The sequence below is a fragment of the Solanum tuberosum genome, unplaced genomic scaffold, assembly GCF_000226075.1.
Source record: "Solanum tuberosum cultivar DM 1-3 516 R44 unplaced genomic scaffold, SolTub_3.0 scf00344, whole genome shotgun sequence".
Classification (NCBI taxonomy): domain Eukaryota; kingdom Viridiplantae; phylum Streptophyta; class Magnoliopsida; order Solanales; family Solanaceae; genus Solanum; species Solanum tuberosum.
This window is the reverse complement of record NW_006239273.1, coordinates 569,860-589,286: the sequence shown is the minus strand read 5'-3', so window position 1 is coordinate 589,286 and position 19,427 is coordinate 569,860. Positions and strand designations below refer to the sequence as shown.

Here is a 19,427-nt window from a genome sequence, read left to right as displayed (position 1 = left end):
GCTAGGGAAAAGACCAAAATGCCCTTAATGATTTCCGGACGGATTTCTTGTCAACTGCCCAACTTTCAAGGGCCATAATTCGCTCATACGAACTCGGAATTGAGCAAACTCGGCGGCGTTGGAAAGATCATTCCACAAGCTTCACAACCATAACTGGAACTACTCCTAACTCATCCTGAGCTGGAAGTTATGACTGCTCAAAGTTGGCCAAAAATCACTGATTTCCACACTTGGCCAATTTTCCAGATTTTCAAATCCTTTCCAAAAATGAAAATTTTCAAATTCTAAGCCTCTTCTTAGCTATTTCAAATTGTCGGATGTTACATTAGCTCCTAAACTGGTGAGATTTATGTAAGTTACCCCTTTTTTTACGCCAGTTTAATGTGAAGAGACTCATTAAGATGTCCATAATTAAAGTATATTCTTCATCGAACATTGAATTTTTACTCAAAGCGACATTCAAAATAATAAAACTATATTTAAAGGATATGAATTTAAAACTAAAGGTCATAACTATAGAGGATCCAATAATTTCGGAAAAATTATACACTAACTAAATTGAAGTAGAAAAAAAAAGTAATTTTTTTTAAGAATTTTTTCTTCTGAAAATATCCTTGCTGTCCGTGTCTACTTCAACCTCAAACGTTACTACATCTCTTACATAATATTTACAACTTACAATTCAATATTTGTTAGGCCTACACATATATAAACTTTTAAAAACTAATTTAATCAAATTTTCAACATACCAACAAAAATAACCAAGAACAACATTCTAGGAAGTCAATAAAAAATTGGATCAAAATTTTAAAAATAGGTGAGTCAAGCAAATGTGTATGAATTGTTCATGCTTCCCATTATCTCAAAACCTTAGTGGAACAGCATTAACCAAAAAATGGCAAAATCTTTGATATGTTTGGATTATTTAATTTTGAGAGCATCCAAATCATCAAATCAACATCTTAGTTATGTTATATAAACTCCTAACTCCTCCATTCTAAAACACACAAGAAAAAGAAAAACAAACAAATATCTGGCCTTAGAATCCAATTCTTCTCAATGGGAATTCAAATGAAGAAGCAATGGCTTCAATTTGCTTGTGCTTTGGCATTTTTCTTGATTGCCACATGCACTGTGGCCTATTCACCTTATTCTTATGAATCATCAGATTCAACATACAATAAAGTACCAACCACGGTAGTTAAAAGTGAAGACTTCAAGGTACCCTCAGAGTCGGAAAATGAATATAAGTCGTCATTTTTTTCAAAGAATGATTACTACAAGAAGACATCAGTTTCAGAAGATAATTATAAGAAAGTACCCTTGGTTCCCGAACATGAATCATTCTTGCCAAAGAATGACTACTACAAGAAGCCATCATTTTCAGAAGATAACTACAAGAAGGAATCATATGTTCCAGAAGTACCCTCGATGGCTAAACTGGAATATAAGAAGTCATTTTTTCCAAAATTTGACTACTTCAAGAAGCCGTTAGTTTCAAAAGATAACTACAAGAAGGTGTCATATGTTCCAGAGGTACCCACAAAGCCTAAACCGGAATACAAGGTACCATCTTTGCCAAAGAATGACTACTATAATAAGCCATCAGTTCCAGAAGACAACTACAAGAAGACGTCATATGTTTCAGAGATACCCTCGATGACTAAACCAGAATATAAGGAGTCATTTTTTCCAAAATTTGACTACTTCAAGAAGCCATCAGTTCCAAAAGATAACAACAAGAAGGTGTCATATGTCCCAGAGGTAACCACAGAGCCTAAACAGGAATATAAGGTACCGTCTTTGCTAAAGAATGACTACTATAAGAAGTCATCAGTTCCAGAAGACAACTACAAGAAGACGCCATATGTTCCAGAGGTACCCTCAACGACTAAACCAAAATATAAGGAGTCATTTTTGCCAAAATTTGACTACTTTAAAAACCCATCAGTTTCAGAAGATAGCTATAAAAAGGTATCATATGTTCCAAAGGTGCCCTCGGTCCCTAAAGAAGAATACAAGGTGCCTTCTTTGCAAAAGAATGATTACTACAAGAAGCCATCAGTTCCAGAAGATAACTACAAAAAGGTATCATTTGTTTCAAAGGTACCCTCAGTGACTAAAGAAGAATACAAGGTGCCTTCTTTGCAAAAAATTGACTACTACAAGAAGCCATCAGTTTCAGAAGATAACTACAAAAAGGTGTCATTTGTTCCAAAGGTGCCCTCAGTACCTAAAGAAGAATACAAAGTGCATTCTTTGTCAAAGAATGACTACTACAAGAAGCCATCACCTTCTTCTTCATCACCACCACCTCCATATTATTAAATTTCCATTTTTGATATTCAACATGCATGTTTCATTTAAGTCCTTCTCCAGCTCAACATATATAACCCAAAGGGTTCTCATATTATGAGTTAGAAGGCGTGATATCAAAATTGTAATTCTTTATTTATTTATATTTCCTTTTCCTACTTCGGTTTGTAATTGTTGTCATTTAAATTCTATAATTTTGAATGTTTCGAGAAATTTGTTTCAATTGACTACAAGTTCTTCTAATTGAAAGTTTATATAAGTATATATATTCATCTGGAGTAGTTGGACTTCAATACATATACTAGACACAACAATATGAGAAACCAACCATAAAAAAAAGTATATAGATTCATCTGGTTTTTCCAGCAATTGCCAATTTCTTCACATAAATTGAATAGAAAAACACTGGAACATAACAATTTGAGTAGCCTCCTTTGTTGGAGTAGTCATATTGTTGCTTCACTAGAATAAAAATAACTTTTAGCGGTAATAAATATTGACAATAATAAAGAGTGTTAAAATCCTTATCGGCATTAGTTAAGTTCCATTAGAACCAATATCGTTAAAGGTTTTAGGGACATATACAAAGAGTACTAATTGTTGCTAAAATATATATTTAGCGGCAATTAAGAATTAATTACCGTTAATGATCATTTTTGATGTAGTGCTTGTTCTTGTGAGTGGCATTGTTTCAGCCAACATTGTGATGGGGAACAAGCAATTGCTTAAATCATCAGATGGTGTTGGTGCATATAGTATATTATGGTTGATTCGGTCAAGGTTGCATCAGTTCGTGATTGGGAGAGACCTACTTCCCCTATTGATATTCAGAATTTTATCGGGTAATAATTAGCGGTCTATTATCATCAATTTTTTCAGAGCTTCTCTTCCATCGCAGCCTCGTTGACTAAGTTGACTCAGAAGACTGCAATATTTCTATGGACTAATAAGTGTGAGACGATCTTTCAAAAGCTCAAAGAGTTATTGTGTAACACCCCGAAAATTTCTAAGTTAAGACTCGAACCATTATTCATTTGTGAATAAGATTGTGTTGAGTGATTCTAAATTTTCTTAGGTGTTAATGTCAATTCTTGAGTGGGGAATGATTCTGGATATGAATTAAGGTCATTAGTATCCCCTATCATAAAGTTGGGTTGAAAGCTTTCATACTGATTGAGTTTCAATATGAGATTTTTTTAGGGTCAACTTCAAATGATCATATCTCTTAGCACATTAAAAATTAGGTTTCCCTTGACCTATCAAATTAAAGGTCTTTGATTCCTCTTTCCAACCCCGGCAAGTTTGCTTAATTTCGAGCTTAGAGTAAAAAGATATGCTTGTTTCAGTGAAACCTCTCTCTTAAGACACCTCAATCGTTTTTAGAGGGACAGTTTAGTCTTTTCCCATCCCTACTAAGCCTAGACACATTTTTATTCACCTAATTAAAGGTCTAGGCAGCGTGAAAACAATTTTTGATGTTCTTTAACATTCAGAGGAATTAGAACAAGGTTTCAAGAAGAGAAAAAAAACTAGGGTTCAAGCGTTCTTCAAGCTTCCATGGATTTCGCCAAGAACATTTGTTCTTTAAAGGTATTTAAGGTTTCTCACAGTGGTGGTTTTATTTATCCTCACACCCTACATCTCGATTTAGTCAAGAAATTGTTACATCTAAAGGATCCATTCGTAGTTCTTGATATTGAGTTTGGTTCTTTAACAATTGAGGTTTTTTTATTCTTTTGTTTTGTGAATATTATTATGTTGTTCATGCTAAGTATCACATGAACCCTATTGATTTGATAAAGTTATGTTTCCAAAGGAATTGTATGAAAGTTCTCATGTATTCGTGTTGGGTTTGAGAATCAAGAAGAGTTTAAGAGATATTTCCCAATTATAAACTAAGTTAGGGTCCTAATTTAAGCTTGAAAATTCGTCGGGGTGCTGGGAAAAGGCCTAGGGCTGCGCGTCATGATAGCGCCAAGGCCTGACTTCTGAAGTTCAGGCCCAAGGGCGACGCGTCAGCAGTTCGCCAAGACCTGACTTTTGAAGTTCAGGCCTGGGGCGATGCGCCAGCAGTGCACCAAGGCAATACTTTTGAAGTTGAGGGCCTGGCGCCTTGTGCCAGCAGTACGCCAAGGATTTCTCGGTCAATCTTTCCTTGTTTCATCCGGTTCGTGTTCCTTTAAGTTGTGGCCACATTTCCTTCTCTGTATTAGCTCTTATAGGCTTCATTTACCTTTGAAAATTCTGGCATATCCTAATCACATGTCTTAATGCACACTCAAAACTAAAGTGAGTTTAAGAGAAAAGTTCAAGAGCTTTTATTGAGTTGATTTGTTCATGTCTATATTTCAGCATGAACCCTATTATTTGAGTATTCATTAAGTTATTGTTGAGAATCTTTTTAACCGAACAATTATCTTAAATTGATTTTCTAAAAAAGTAAAGAGGAGTTTTAAAAAAGTAAAGAGGAGCTTTGAGGAAAGTTTAAAGAGACATTTTGAGTAAAGTTTAGGGAGCTATTGATCCCCAAATTTATCATTTTTACATTAAGAAAAGAGAAATTTTGATTTCTAAACGAGTAATGAGTTCAGAGTTATTTCAAAGCAGTTACCTCTTTTAAAAGGATATTTTGAGCAATTACCTCAAATTGAGAAAGAGTATGTTTTATACATTTGAGCATTATTATATATTTTTGGGAGTAGTATTGAGCACTGATATGGGGATGAGTTCAGACAACTCACATTCCTCATAAACCATGTAGCCAACATGGGTAAAAGATCTTACTTTTTAGACAATTCTGTATTGCTTTAGAGCAGAACTTTAGTATATCCACTTAGTTGAGGTGTTCTATACCCCGACAAGGTAAAGGACAGTTCTGGCAGCGCGGGCGAGATGTTGTATCATCACATAGCTCACAGTGATCGTTGTCGGTTAGAGAATCTCTCAAATTAGAGTAAAGAGTAATTTATTGTATTTTATATACATCCTTGCGTTGAAATCTACTATTTATGAAGTTTTAAACATTGCATCTCTTATTATTGCTTTTGTATTGAAGTTGAGTTGAGATGAATATTCTTCCAATCTTATCAGTTCAGTAATTTATGCATTCAGTTTTCCTTACATACTTGGACATTCAATGTACTGATGTCATTCAACCTGCATCTTATTATGCTACAGATATAGGTGTTCAGGGTCATCAACAGATGTTTTGTTGATCAGATCACTTTGCACTTCAGATAGCTTGGGTGAGCCTCCATGCATTCCGGGGGACTTCACATTTATTTTCTATTCAATGTCTTGAGATGTCAGGGTCTTATCCCAATATCAATCTTCAGTAATAGAGGCTTCATATATAGATAGAGTTGATGAGTCTTTCAATATTTACTTTTTCTTTGAGATGTTTTTGCAAACTATTATACTTATGTTATTGAGTATTTTACAGACAGTTTGAGTTGAGTATTTACTTGGAGTTTAATTGTTCATAAAATTCTGTTTTTAAGCCTTTATCGCTTGAGTAAGTCTTCCACTAAGTAGTCAACCAGGCCAAGGGTTAGCTTGGGGGACCATCAATGGTTCTCGAGTTCCAGGCACGTCCAAGGTGTAGGCTTAGGGGATGACAAACTTGGTATCAGAGCACATAATTCAAGTTTCATAGGGTGTCTATGAAGCCATGTCAATAGGATCTTATTTATGGTTGTGAGGGCAATAGGGGACTACAAACATTTAAGAAAAGTTTTCCATCTTTTATACTCTAAATCGTGCAATAGAACTATATCATAAGGAACTTATTCAAACTCGTGTGTTTCTCTAATCCATTTGACTACCCCTCATACTCAAGGTGGTTGAAAAGCAAAGACTTGATCCTTATCGATAAGTTACTCTAAGAAAAAGTCTTCAGAAAGTCATGAGATTACAGATGGGCTTGAGAGAAGCATGTGAGTGAGCTTAAGTGTTGAGATTCGAAAGAATGCACTCTTATTCATATGAATCGTGCGTTCAAGCTAAAAGCGAGATGTACTCCCTTCTCTAAACCTTGTTTCAGTTGAGCTCCTTATGAGAAAGTGTGTTTAAAAGCTTGGGTAGTATTTTCACCCGAAAAGATAGTATGTGTTGTGATGCATTCATCCTCATGCAGCATAACATTGTTCATGGAAATATGAGAAAGTGGAGAAATACTATCTTTTTTAGAAAGAAAATGTAACATTACGTATATCCTTGACCACGATCTAGGTGGCAAGTTGATAAGACATTAAGATTATGAGATTGGTATATGGACTGTGAGTCCCCTATGAATCCTTGTCTAGAAGCTAAATGCTCGGCAATGTGTATACGACAGGTTGTGCGACGACCTTGTGTTCCACCACATCATTTCATCATTCATTACATTGCATTTGGCCAGCTTTGTTGTGTTGTGTGCCTTAATTATTTGTATCTTTTCGTGTTAACTTTATTCACATTGTTGTTATATAAACTGGCGGCACCGATGCTGGGATGAGATTTTTTTGCGTGCAAGTGGAAGCGTTTCATAGTTTATTTTTTAAGTCTGTTTAATTGCTTATACTCAGTCGGTCTAACCGTACTTATGGATTGTACTCACCCCTACTTCTGTTGTCCCTTTTGATGTAGATCCTAGTCAAAGTGATCCTCGTAGTGGCTAATTGAATCTAACGGTTTCTTCTCTTTCGGAGTTGTGGTGAGATCCTACTTTTCGCATCGCCATTGGTTTTCATCTATATATCATTTACAGTCTTTAATTTCTTTTCGAAGACTTGAGATGTATTTCAGAACCTAGAAATGTATTAGATGCTCTTTATTTATGCTACCAGATTTTAAGAATTTCTTTGTTATTTCTTACTGGTTGTGGCCCGACATCCCTTTAGGAGTCCCGTATGTGTATTTCTTTCGGCTTACACACTATTTTGGGGCTTCGAGGTGTGTTTCATCATCACCTTGGCTTTTGAATTGTCACATAGAGTATTTATTCTAATTTTCTACTCTTGTTGATATAGTGAAATTATTCATGTATGCATGTGGATTAGGTCATACTGACTAAGCACTTTAAATTTTTCTTTTCCTTATTTCATTTACTTTCGTTGTTAGCAACTTACTATTATCTTTTTTATTGTCATCACAACATTGTTAGGATAAATTATGCACTATCCGAATTGTTGATCCTAAAAATTAGTATATTGGTGTTATGTAATATGCATTATATATATTAAATTTTCAATTATAAACATTAATTAGTCTCAACACAACATGCAATTTAGCAATCCATCAAAAATATTTTAAAAGGAAATTTTGACATATTGACCAAATTTGTTTGAATGTGGTGCGCGGTGACTATTCTGATAGGGGTGAATATTGTATTAATATAGTTTGTATAGTGTAAAATCGGAAAGATAAATACTAAGAATGAATCAATGATTAATATAAATTATTTCATTAAAGTAAAATAAGAAATTTCAGATTAAATGAAGTAGTCTTTCAATTTTAATTTTATGTTTGAGGTCGTGCTCAGCACAAGTATCACCAATGGTTACTACCAGAGAGGAAATTAAATTAAATATGAATATAAATCCAATTCATGTGTATAATATTAAAAGTTTCTTAATGAATTGCAATAATTGGCTTAACACCTCACATATCAGATTGTGAATTCTTTCAAATCCTATATTTTACTTGATTATTTTGAAATATAATTAATTAAATTCACCAGAATTAATATATTATTCTTTACTATGAATAAGTTTGATGTTTAAGGACATTGATTTTTTATTTTATACATGTCTTGAAACTACATAATGAATTTTAGTTCTCGGGTGATTTAACATTTAGAAAAAGAATAATTATAATTGAAGAAATTTATTTCTAAACTTCTGGTGGGAAGCACGTTATAATAGGACTTCACCTTTTGGGATTCAAGATTTTTAATTTTGACCGTAAAATTGAATTGAATTTTAAATTTCGAAAATAAAATCTATATATTGAAAAATTATATAAAAAACATACTATAATATAAGTTATAACAATATAATAGTTCAAAATATTTAGCAATTATACAAAAAAAAAAATCGTTTAATTGTTAAATCCGAACATTATCAATGGAACGAAAAAATAACTTTTTTTTCTAATTTATTGAGTGATTCTAATTTTTTATAGAATAATTATTAGAAACAAATGGGTATAATAATTATTTTGAGGGATTGGGGTGAAAAGCTTGAGGGATATTAATATTTTAAGGTTTGGAAATATTTTTTAACTCTTTAAGAAACGTGGAAATAAAAAAATGACTTTTATCAGAATAAAAAAGAAAACAAATCACGTTATCACGGAACAAATCCAGCAGGGTCATATATATTTTATATATAAATAAATAAATAGGAAGTTAAGATGGCTTCGGGAAATGGATTAATTATTTCATGATATACAAGGTATACCCAAGATTTGAAGGTGGCGAAACGTAGCTACAGAATCAGAATTTCGATTATGAAGGGTTAAAATATAAAGTTGAGAAGTGTCAATATGTAATATTCTTTATGTCTTAATTTATGTGATATTTTTTTTCCGAGAATCAAACAGTTTAAGTTTGACCGAAATTTTGCGCATGAAATCTTCAAGATATTTGAAATTTATTTATTTATTTATAAACTACGTGAAAAGTACTATAATTCACAATAATTGTAATTGAAAAATATTCACAATAATTGATAATTCAACATATTTAAAAGATATATGAAAAAATTTATGATCAAAGATAGATTTATTTGAATTTCAAAATGTGAAAAGGGTCACATAAATTGGGACGAAGAAAGTATATATGTATAAAATTTCTTTAAAGTTAACGATTGAGTACACGTGCACCCCCAATTTTCCACGTGTGCCTTCGTCGGAAAATTTTTGCGAGTATATATGATAAATATCGATATTTTCGGACATATACTAATTTTTGAACAACCTTGTGATACTAAAGAAAGATAGGGCAATGGTTAAGGCTGTTCAAAATTGCCTCAAAGGCCCGGACTAAGACGTTTTGTTTATTTCTTTTAAGTTTCATTTTTTAAGAGAACAAAAGTGACGTTCCAATTTTTTTAAATCTGACCAGCAAGATTTATTATTTTACTTGTCCTAAAGTATAAACACCCTTGACGAAAATTCTGGTTCAGCCACTGATGACAACCCTTAAACTTTCAATGGATGGGTTTGAACACATGACTAAGTGTTCTTATTAATTATATACACCTTTGCTCTTTGATTTTTTTGGCATGTTCTTAATTACTTGTGACATAGATAAGTTAACCACTTAAAATATACTATTTCTTTTCATTATATATATATATATATATATATAAAGTCTTAATAATAAGCTGTAAATCCCATACATGTTCCAATTGAGGATAATGTATATACTTAAAGAAGATGAAATATTTTAAGTAACTTAACTTATATATGTAATGAACATAGATCGCATACAAAAACAATTTTTATAATTTGAGCTAAAAATATTTAATAGAAAAACTTTATTATATGTACAGATATTCAATTTTATTGAGCCAACCATTAGCCAGAGTGTCAAAATGAAGTTTATCAACAAATTTTAAAAAGTATTTATGTATTTATAACTCACAAGAATTTGGAGAGAACGTGTGAACAAAAAGGTGGCAGGTGTGTACAGTTGTATGGAATTATTTACAAGTATATATCATTTTTAATTAAGTTTGACTAGCCACATTTATTATCTAAATAGAAATATTGGTGCAAGTACCATGTAATAAAGTATATGTGTGACCTTATAATTTTTCCCAAATATTTTATGATCTTGGACGATGTCATTCATTCTTATATACAATTTTCTCGATTTCAATTTATATGATCGTAGCTTAAATTAATATGAAATGTAAAAAATTAATGGTTACTATTTGTTTTTTTTTCTTCTCCAAGTTGGTTACATGACATTATACATATTAGTGTTTATAATAGCATATATAGCAACAAATTAGAATCTTAGGGTCGTAAGTGAAAAATGATTACGACAATTTTCATGCATGCTGATGGAGTCGATATCTTGTTGATGACTCTAGGTTTTCTTGGGGCGGTTGGCGATGGAGCTTCCTTTCCGGTCATGCTAATAGCCATCGCCAAGCTCATGAACATTATTGGTGGTTTGAATACTTCAAATGTCCTTAACTTTAGGCACAACATTAACGAGGTAAGTAAACAGTGAGACTTGAACGCACACCTATGGTGGTGCAAATTAATTTTGAAGTATATGGAGCGATTAATCCTCAGAGTTTTTGTTATTTGCAGAATGTTATGTTATTGATTTACGTTGCTTGTGCAAAATGGATCGCGTGTTTCTTAGGTTTGTCTAATCAATCTATCTCTTCCTAGTATAAATTCGATGTTAATTTTAATTTGTACGTTCTATCGTAAGGATATCTTTTATTTTTTTTATATTATGAATTTGTGATTATTATTTTGTTAGAGGGTTTTTGTTGGACAAGAACAGCAGAGAGACAAGCTTCAAGGCTAAGGATAAGATACTTGAAAGCAGTTTTAAGACAAGATGTGGGCTACTTTGATTTACATGTTGCAAGCACAGCTAATGTCATAGCCAGTGTTTCTGGTGACAGTTTAGTCATTCAAGATTGCATTAGTGAAAAGGTTAGTTTAATTTTGTTTTGTTTTTCATTTATTTGTCGTCGTATATTCTTAGACTTTTGAAGTTAGCACAAAGTTTCACTCAGACACTTTAACTAAAGACATATACTACAATTTAGACACGGGTTCGATTGTGTGATTTTGATACTTTTTGTTCATGACTTGACAAGTTTACGTGGTTAACATACCAAATAGGTGTATGAAAAACCCAAAGATTACAAAAAAAAAGTGTGTTTTGTTTTAAATTCTTTTTAATTTTGGATAGCAGTGAGATTCGATTTTAGGACCTCTGTCTGCTCTAATACCATATTGAAGTGTGTAATCATCTTATCTAAAACCTTAAGTTGTTAGAGAGATCACACTTTATTATTTAATTATATTTTCAACATGTCTTTCTTATTTTTTGGCCAGATTTAAAATTGTGGTTGTAGTGGTGCAATCCCCTAGCTGGAGATTGTTTTGAAGGGGAAGGAGAGATTGGGGTTAAGAAAAATAAAATAAAATATATATATATATATATACTTCTTAGAACTTTTTTGCTTTTAACTATTATTTCGGAATCTAAATGTCACGTGTCTCATTTAATTTGTACTTTGACTTGTCATTGACGAGTGTTTTACACATTCTTTACATATTTGATTGAGCCTGCGGAAATTGTTGAAATGACACAATCAAACCCTACTACAACTGTTTAAACTATACAAATCTTAGTTAAGGTGTTTAAGTTAAACTCGGTGCCAACTTTAGGTGTCTGGATACAACCTTACCCTTGTGAAATTTTTGGTCTCCTATTGAACAATGTTCACCTCAACAATCTTTATGAATCTAAATATATCATTTTGCTAATTTTTCATACTAATGAGATTCAACTGAACCCCTTGCGTCCACCTAACTTTTGTCCCCAAAGTCTCATATTAATATATGACAATGTTTTATAATATTGGAAATAGGTACCACTTTTCTTGAGGGACGTATCAACTTTTATTGGTGCATACGTGGTAGGATTCTTGATGATTTGGAGGCTGGCATTAATAGCATTTCCAATGGTATTTTTGTTGATGATACCAAGTATGATTTATGGAAGGGCTCTTATGAGAATATCAAGAAAAATGAGGGATGAATATAGTAAAGCTGGAAGTATTGTGGAACAAGTGATTTCTTCAATTAGAACAGTGTATTCCTTTGTTGGAGAAAGAAAAAGTATAGAAGATTATTGTGTTGCACTTGATGGATGTGTTGAATTGGGAGTAAAGCAAGGTTTAGCTAAAGGATTGTTCATTGGAAGTAATGGTTTTGGCTTTGCAATTAGAGCTCTCATGTCTTATTATGGTAGTAGATTAGTTATGTACAATGGAGCTCATGGTGGCAATGTCTTTATGGTCACCCTTGCAATTTCCTTGGGTGGAATGTAATTATCTCTACCCCTTTCTTTTTATATTATCACTATTGCTTAACATGTTCTAATCTAGATTAGTTATAACACTTTATATTATAATAAGTAGGAATAAGACACAAGTATCCCCTAGATTATGATCGAAATCCTAGAGACACATCTTAACTAAACTAAGCTCATATTACCACTCCGAACCCTTTTTTTTTATATATAATTTTGTACACCTTTTTGGCTTACATGACATCCAAACATCTCCCACACACCTCAACTACGTGGAGTCACGAAGTGTGGCACGTAAGCCAAAAGGTGTATAAAATTACAAAAAAAAATGAGTTTAGGGGGGTAATAGGACCTTAGTTTAGTTAAGGTGTATCTCTGAGATTTCGTTCGTAGTCTAGCGGGGTACTTGTGCCTTATCCCTAATAAGTACTAATTAGTACTTCTTTCGTCTTATTTTATGTGGTAACATTGATATTTTGAGAGTAGATCAAATTTTATTCAGTACTAGAAAATATGAAATTAACTATGGAATTTGTCACTAAATAGCTCCTAGATAATTGAATTTATATATAATTTATCAGCTAAATGGGATTAGCATGAGATTTTTGTTGTTTATCTAGGAAATATTTTTCGTCGCTAATTTCTTGTTTTCTTGTAGTGATTTTTATTGAAATTTCTTTATATTCCCTCCATCCCAATTTATTTGAGTTAGTTTGACTTGGTACAACGCTTAAGAAAAAGAAACTTTTGAAACTCTGTTTTCTGTTAAACCGAACCACCATATATTTTTGGCATAATAGATAAATATGACCTTTAACTTGGCTTCATCTTGCATTTATGTTTTTCAACTTTGGATGTGTACAAATAGACATTTAAATTTGTATAAAGTTGAAGAAGTAGACATATGTGTCCTATGTGGCGTCATACGTGATCAATTTGTGTCCTACATGACGTCCTATGTGCATTATGTCACGTAGGATGCACGTGTCTACTTGTTCAATTTTATACAAATTTAAGTGTATATTTGTACAAATCCAAAATTAAAGAGTATAAATATCAGTTGAAGTCAAGTTAAAGGACATGCCTATAGTTTGAGATGGAAAGAATAACTTACTTGTATAACATATACTGTACTCTATTAAAACACACTAATAGTGTAAAAAAATCATTACATGATCTATGCATATAAATTTAAATTCATCATAAAAGCCTATTTTAGTTAATTTATATACTTAAACTTTGGACATGCACAAATAACATTTAAACTTATATAAAATTGAATAAGTAGACACACATATTCTATATAGTGTCCTACATGACAATTTATGTGTGGCGCCATAGAGGATGCCACGTAGGACGCGTGTGTTGTTCAACTTTATATAAGTTTAATTGTCGAGTTATGCATTGGAGGGCATAGATGTCAGCCGAGAGGAGAAGTTAAATGGCATGTTTTATGTGTTATGCCTTTTAGTTATGTTTCATATTCTTCAACTGATTCTTCAGTATAATTTATGAAACATGGTTTTTTTTCCTCCAAACAGATCATTGAGTTCTGGTTTGTCAAACATAAAAGATTTTGCAGAAGCAAAAGTAGCTAATGAACGCGTAATGGAAATAATAAAGAGGGTACCCAAGATTGATTCGGAAAACATGGAAGGCCAAACATTGGACAAAATGACAGGGGAAATCGAATTCAAACACATTGAATTCGCGTATCCATCAAGGCCCGAAAGCATAGTTCTAAAAGATTTTAATCTAAAAATCCCGAGAGGGAAAACAGTGGCATTAGTGGGAGGAAGTGGATCGGGCAAGTCTACGGTAATAGCACTGCTTCAGAGATTTTATGATCCGCTGGCTGGAGAGATTCTTCTCGATGGAGTCGTCATTAATAGGCTGCAGCCCAAGTGGCTGAGGTCTCAGATGGGTCTGGTGAGCCAAGAGCCTGCACTTTTTGCAACCACAATTAAAGAAAATATACTCTTTGGCAAAGAGGATGCATCTATGGAACAAGTTATTGAGGCTGCAAAAGCTTCTAATGCTCATAACTTCATATGTCAATTGCCTCAGGGATATTACACCAAGGTATGTTAGAACAACGCCTCTTCTTTTTTTCTTTTATCCTAAGTATTTAGACACATGGGGTGTGTTTGGTTTGAAGGATAATGTTTTTTTATAGAAAATTAGGCAACGTGCCATTTAACTTGACTTCAGTTGTCATCTATTCATCCAACTTTGAATGTGTATAAGTAAACATTTAAACTTGTATAAAGTTGATCAAGTAAATACTCGCGTTCTACAAATCAGTTCGAGTGTATCTCATGAGAAATGTCATGTAGGATGCGTGTATCCACTTGTTGAACTTTATACAAGTTTAAGTGTCTACTAGTGTACACACCCAAAGTTGGAAGGCACCAGCTGAGTCAAGTTAAATGACATGTTTATGTATTATGTCTTTTTTTAAAAGTAAATACTGCTGAATATGTTGAGGGTGAATTAAAAATCCTTTAGTCAACTTCCTGGATTGAGCAGTCGACTCACCTGCAAGTTAGTATCACAGTATAAAATAAAGATAATGACGGGAAGTAAATTGACACGGGATATTTTATACTGGTTCGGAACACCGGTGTGGTGCCTACTTCCAGTCCCCTTGGGTTTCCTTAAGAGCAGTTGTGAACTTGAGAAGTTACAAAGAGTTCCAACTAAGTTTCCTGCCTGATATGCAAATCAGATCTTCTATTTGACACAACCTCTACCTGTATAATCTACACTCAAATCTTTCTTTTTCTTTTCTTTTTCAGTTGTATACTCTCGAGAATACAATGTTTTTATGAAAGATAACAAAAGACAATCGTACAAGTTCAAGTGAAGTGCATGTTTCACACCTAAGTCTTAGGAGGTTTATATATGCGTAGACTTGTGCTCTTGTAAGGAAAACCCCAAGGGTGTTTGTCTCAATCAAGGATATTGAGGGATTCCTTGATTGAGGCGATTTGCTGATCCATGTCCATATTAGATATGTGCATGGTAAATCGTTTTTCTTCCTTCTTGGCTTGACTAGCTTGATTCTATTCTTGGCTGGATAGCTGATCTCGAATCTTGGCTTGATTTGACTTTCTTCCTTCTCTTGGTAGCTTCATTCTATTCTTGGTTTGATTGCTGATCTCTTGATTTCGTCCTGTCAATCAAGATATGCTTGATTGAGCTGCTGCTAGATTGGGGCCATCTGGTATTGATTCTGAATCCCTTTGATTAAGTCTTTCCTTTCTATCATTGCTGTAGAGATCAGAACATATCTCTTTCCATCTTGGTGTTGTCTGCTTGGATCATTTCCTTTTTGATTCCTTTGCAATTAATCTGCTTGGATCATTTGCTTTTGATTTCGTTGCCTGCGAGAATTGTGAGTAATGTGTTAAGTATCGTTTATCAAAATCAACTAACTCTAAGGAGTTAACAATCCTTCCTAGGACTTCACTAAATTAATACTTAAATTAGTTTATGCACTATCGGCGTAAAACAAAAATATTTATACGATCAAGTCACTTTTGGAAAAAATAATAATTTGGAAGAACATGTATGCAGGTGGGGGAGAGAGGTATACAAATGTCTGGGGGGCAGAAACAGAGAATAGCCATAGCAAGAGCTATTATCAAGTCACCAAGAATACTCCTCCTAGATGAGGCAACCAGTGCACTTGACACTGCATCAGAAATAGTGGTGCAAGAAGCTCTAGACAATGCCTCCATTGGCCGTACCACAATCATCGTAGCACACCGCCTTTCCACTATCCGTAACGCTGACCTTATCGCCTTGGTTCAAAATGGTCAGGTCAAGGAAATTGGCTCACACAATGAGCTAATTAAAAATCAAGAAAACAGACTATACGCTTCCTTAGTCCGTCTACAACAAACTGAAAAACCTGCTGGAGCGACTATTGTTTCTGCACAACAATCTGCAAATCGTGATGATTCAAAACATACAAGTATCCCTTGCTTCTCGATTGAAGCAAAATCGACCGTGAAAAATGCTGCAGTTCCGAGTACTTCAGGGGAAGGATCATTTAAAAGGCTTTTGGCTATGAATTTGCCAGAATGGAAGCAAGCAACTTTAGGATGTATTGGAGCAATCTTAGTTGGTGGAGTTCAACCAGTATATTCTTTTGTAATGGGGGCAATGATATCAGTGTATTTCTCGCCTAGTCATGACGAGATTAAGAAAAAGACCAAGATATATACTTTGGCTTTCCTGGGGATGACATTTATTACCCTTGTTCTCAATGTACTTCAGCATTATAACTTCGCGGTCATGGGAGAGCGATTGAACAAAAGGGTCAGAGAGAGGATGTTATCCAAGATTCTTACTTTCGAAGTTGGATGGTATGACAAGGAACAGAATTCCACTGCTGCAATATGCTCTAGACTTGCCGATGAAGCCAGTGTGGTACGATTTCTACTCTTTTAGATTCATTTTAAACAATGGTGTTTGGCTAATCAGATTGTTTCAGAACGAGAGACATTTATCTCCGACTTGTGGTCTTAGACTTTCATGACATTTATGTGACTCTAAGATCATTTCATTGGCTATTAATGAAAAAACAAAGGGAAAAGAGCCTCATAGACTCCTCAAATTTGCGATTTAGAGTTGATATATATCCCCGTTATAAAAGTGGCTCACATATACCTTTATTGTTGCACAAATGGGTATATGTGAGCCACTTTTATAATGAGGGATATATCATCACTAAATCAAAAAGTTGAGGGTTATATCAGACCCTTTCCCCAAACAAAAATTGAAGTTGATAGAGTTACCAACTATATAAAGTGTCGTTCTTTTTTACGAAACTAAGTGTGAAATAAGTAATGACAACATGTTTTGTTTTTATAATTGGCAGGTGAGGTCTTTGGTTGGGGATAGGATGTCATTATTCATTCAGACAATTGCGGGGATGACCATAGCTTGCATGGTTGGCCTAGTAATCGCGTGGAGAATGTCATTGGTTTTGTTCACGGTTCAACCTGTCATCATTCTCTGCCTCTATTGCAAGCGGGTGTTATTGAAAAGCATGTCGGAAAAATCCATCAAGGCTCAAGAAGAAAGCAGCAAGTTAGCAGCTGAAGCAGTTACTAATCTACGAACTGTAACTGCCTTCTCCTCCCAAGCCCGAATTCTTCAAATGCTAAAGGAAGCCCAAGAAGGCCCTCTACGTGAAAGTATACGACAGTCATGGTTCGCGGGAATCGTACTTGGCACTACCAACAGTCTCCAGTCATGTACATGGGCTCTATTTTTCTGGTATGGTGGCTATCTCATGGCAGAAGGCAATATTGGAGCTCAAGCCCTATTCCAAACCTTTGTGCTTTTAAGTAGCAATGGGCTTGTCATCGCGGATTTAGGAACAATGACTAAGGATCTCGCCAGAGGTACGGATGCTGTTAGCTCAGTCTTTGCAACATTGGATCGATATTCCTTAATCGAGCCAGAGGATTCAGATGGTTACAAGCCAAGGAAAATAACAGGCCATATCGAGATGTGTGAGGTGGATTTCGCGTACCCTGCCAGGCCTAGTGTGATCATCTTCAAGGGGTTCTCAATAACAATCGATGCAGGAAAATCAACAGCATTGGTAGGACAAAGTGGTTCGGGGAAGTCCACGATAATTGGTTTAATAGAAAGATTCTACGACCCTTTAAGTGGTGTAATAAATATAGATGGACGTGACATAAGATCATACCACTTGAAGTCATTGAGGAAGCACATAGCACTTGTAAGCCAAGAACCAACATTATTTTCTGGAACCATAAGGGAAAACATAGCATATGGAGTACTAGCATCAGAAGAAGTGGATGAATCAGAGATAATTGAAGCCGCGAAGGCAGCAAATGTCCATAGTTTCGTCTCAGCATTAAAAGACGGATATGACACATGGTGTGGGGATAGGGGACTGCAGTTATCAGGAGGCCAAAAACAGAGAATCGCAATAGCTCGTGCAATATTAAAAAATCCAGGGGTATTATTATTAGACGAGGCAACGAGTGCATTGGACAGTCAATCGGAGAAATTAGTACAAGATGCACTTGAACGAGTGATGGTTAGGCGGACGAGCGTGGTTGTGGCACATAGGCTATGTACTATACAAAATTGTGATGCAATTGTTGTGTTAGACAAAGGCAAAGTTGTGGAGAAGGGGACTCACTCTTCTTTGTTAGCTAATAGGCCTTGTGGAGTTTACTACTCTCTGGTTAGATCAGTTAATCATCATCCTTAATTACACTACTAGAAACAAATATTCTTCCAACTGCGAATCAGTGGGAAATTTATGCTATAGAATATGATTTTTTCATTCAATTCCCACCAAATTAGCTCATTAGGAAATGAATTCTCACTGAAATAGTGGGAAACTTCCTAATTTTTCTATATGAAAACATTATTATTTTTTTCTCACTAACTCAATCAACATATCTGTCGAAATAGTCATTGAGCATTTTTTCAGGAGAAAAATAGTGATTTTTTAGCCGTGTTAGTTCTTCACTATATATGACTAAAACTTGGGGAGTTTCTCAAACTGACAACCATCACTATGAGACTCATGATGGTACAACGTCTTGCCCATGTTGCCAAAGTCATCCAATACTTTGTCAGGGTAAAGGATGAACTTAACTTATCAGCCTCTACGAAGATCGTCCTGACTAGGATCTGCATCAAGAAGATAACAGAAGTAGGGGTGAGTACACCACATGTACCCAGTAGGTTAAACCGACTAAGTTGTCACGCCCCGAGCCTACACCCTGGGCGGGACCGGCACTCGGAGACCATTGCTGGCCCCAAGCGAACCCTTGGCCTGGCTTTCTTAACTCAGCAGAAACCTGACTCAACAGAATAACTCAATGCCATGCAAAGACATAAACAACTTAACTGATAAAATATGGCCCAAAGGGGCAACTCGAGTCTCAAAATAGAATATTTACATATATATACATACACATGGATGAGAGACTCTAAACTAACTGACTGTCTGACTGTCTATGAAGCCTCTAATATACTGAGATGGATGTGGGGACAG

General features: G+C 34.4%; 2 protein-coding genes across 2 annotated transcripts; both read left to right on the top strand.

Annotated features, from left to right (window-relative positions):
* Window positions 1–1,059: 1,059 nt before the first annotated feature.
* Window positions 1,060–2,328, top strand: LOC102591625 (adhesive plaque matrix protein-like). The gene is made up of 2 exons (XM_006361292.1): window positions 1,060–1,869; window positions 1,975–2,328. The coding sequence occupies exons 1-2, from the start codon at window positions 1,060–1,062 to the stop codon at window positions 2,326–2,328; spliced, it is 1,164 nt and encodes a 387-aa protein (XP_006361354.1).
* An 8,011-nt stretch (window positions 2,329–10,339) lies between these two features.
* Window positions 10,340–18,632, top strand: LOC102595609 (ABC transporter B family member 15-like). The gene is made up of 7 exons (XM_006361301.1): window positions 10,340–10,525; window positions 10,624–10,678; window positions 10,802–10,980; window positions 11,928–12,385; window positions 13,912–14,452; window positions 15,950–16,807; window positions 17,259–18,632. Exons 1-7 carry the CDS (start codon window positions 10,340–10,342, stop codon window positions 18,630–18,632), a joined length of 3,651 nt encoding a protein of 1,216 aa, XP_006361363.1.
* Window positions 18,633–19,427: the final 795 nt, after the last annotated feature.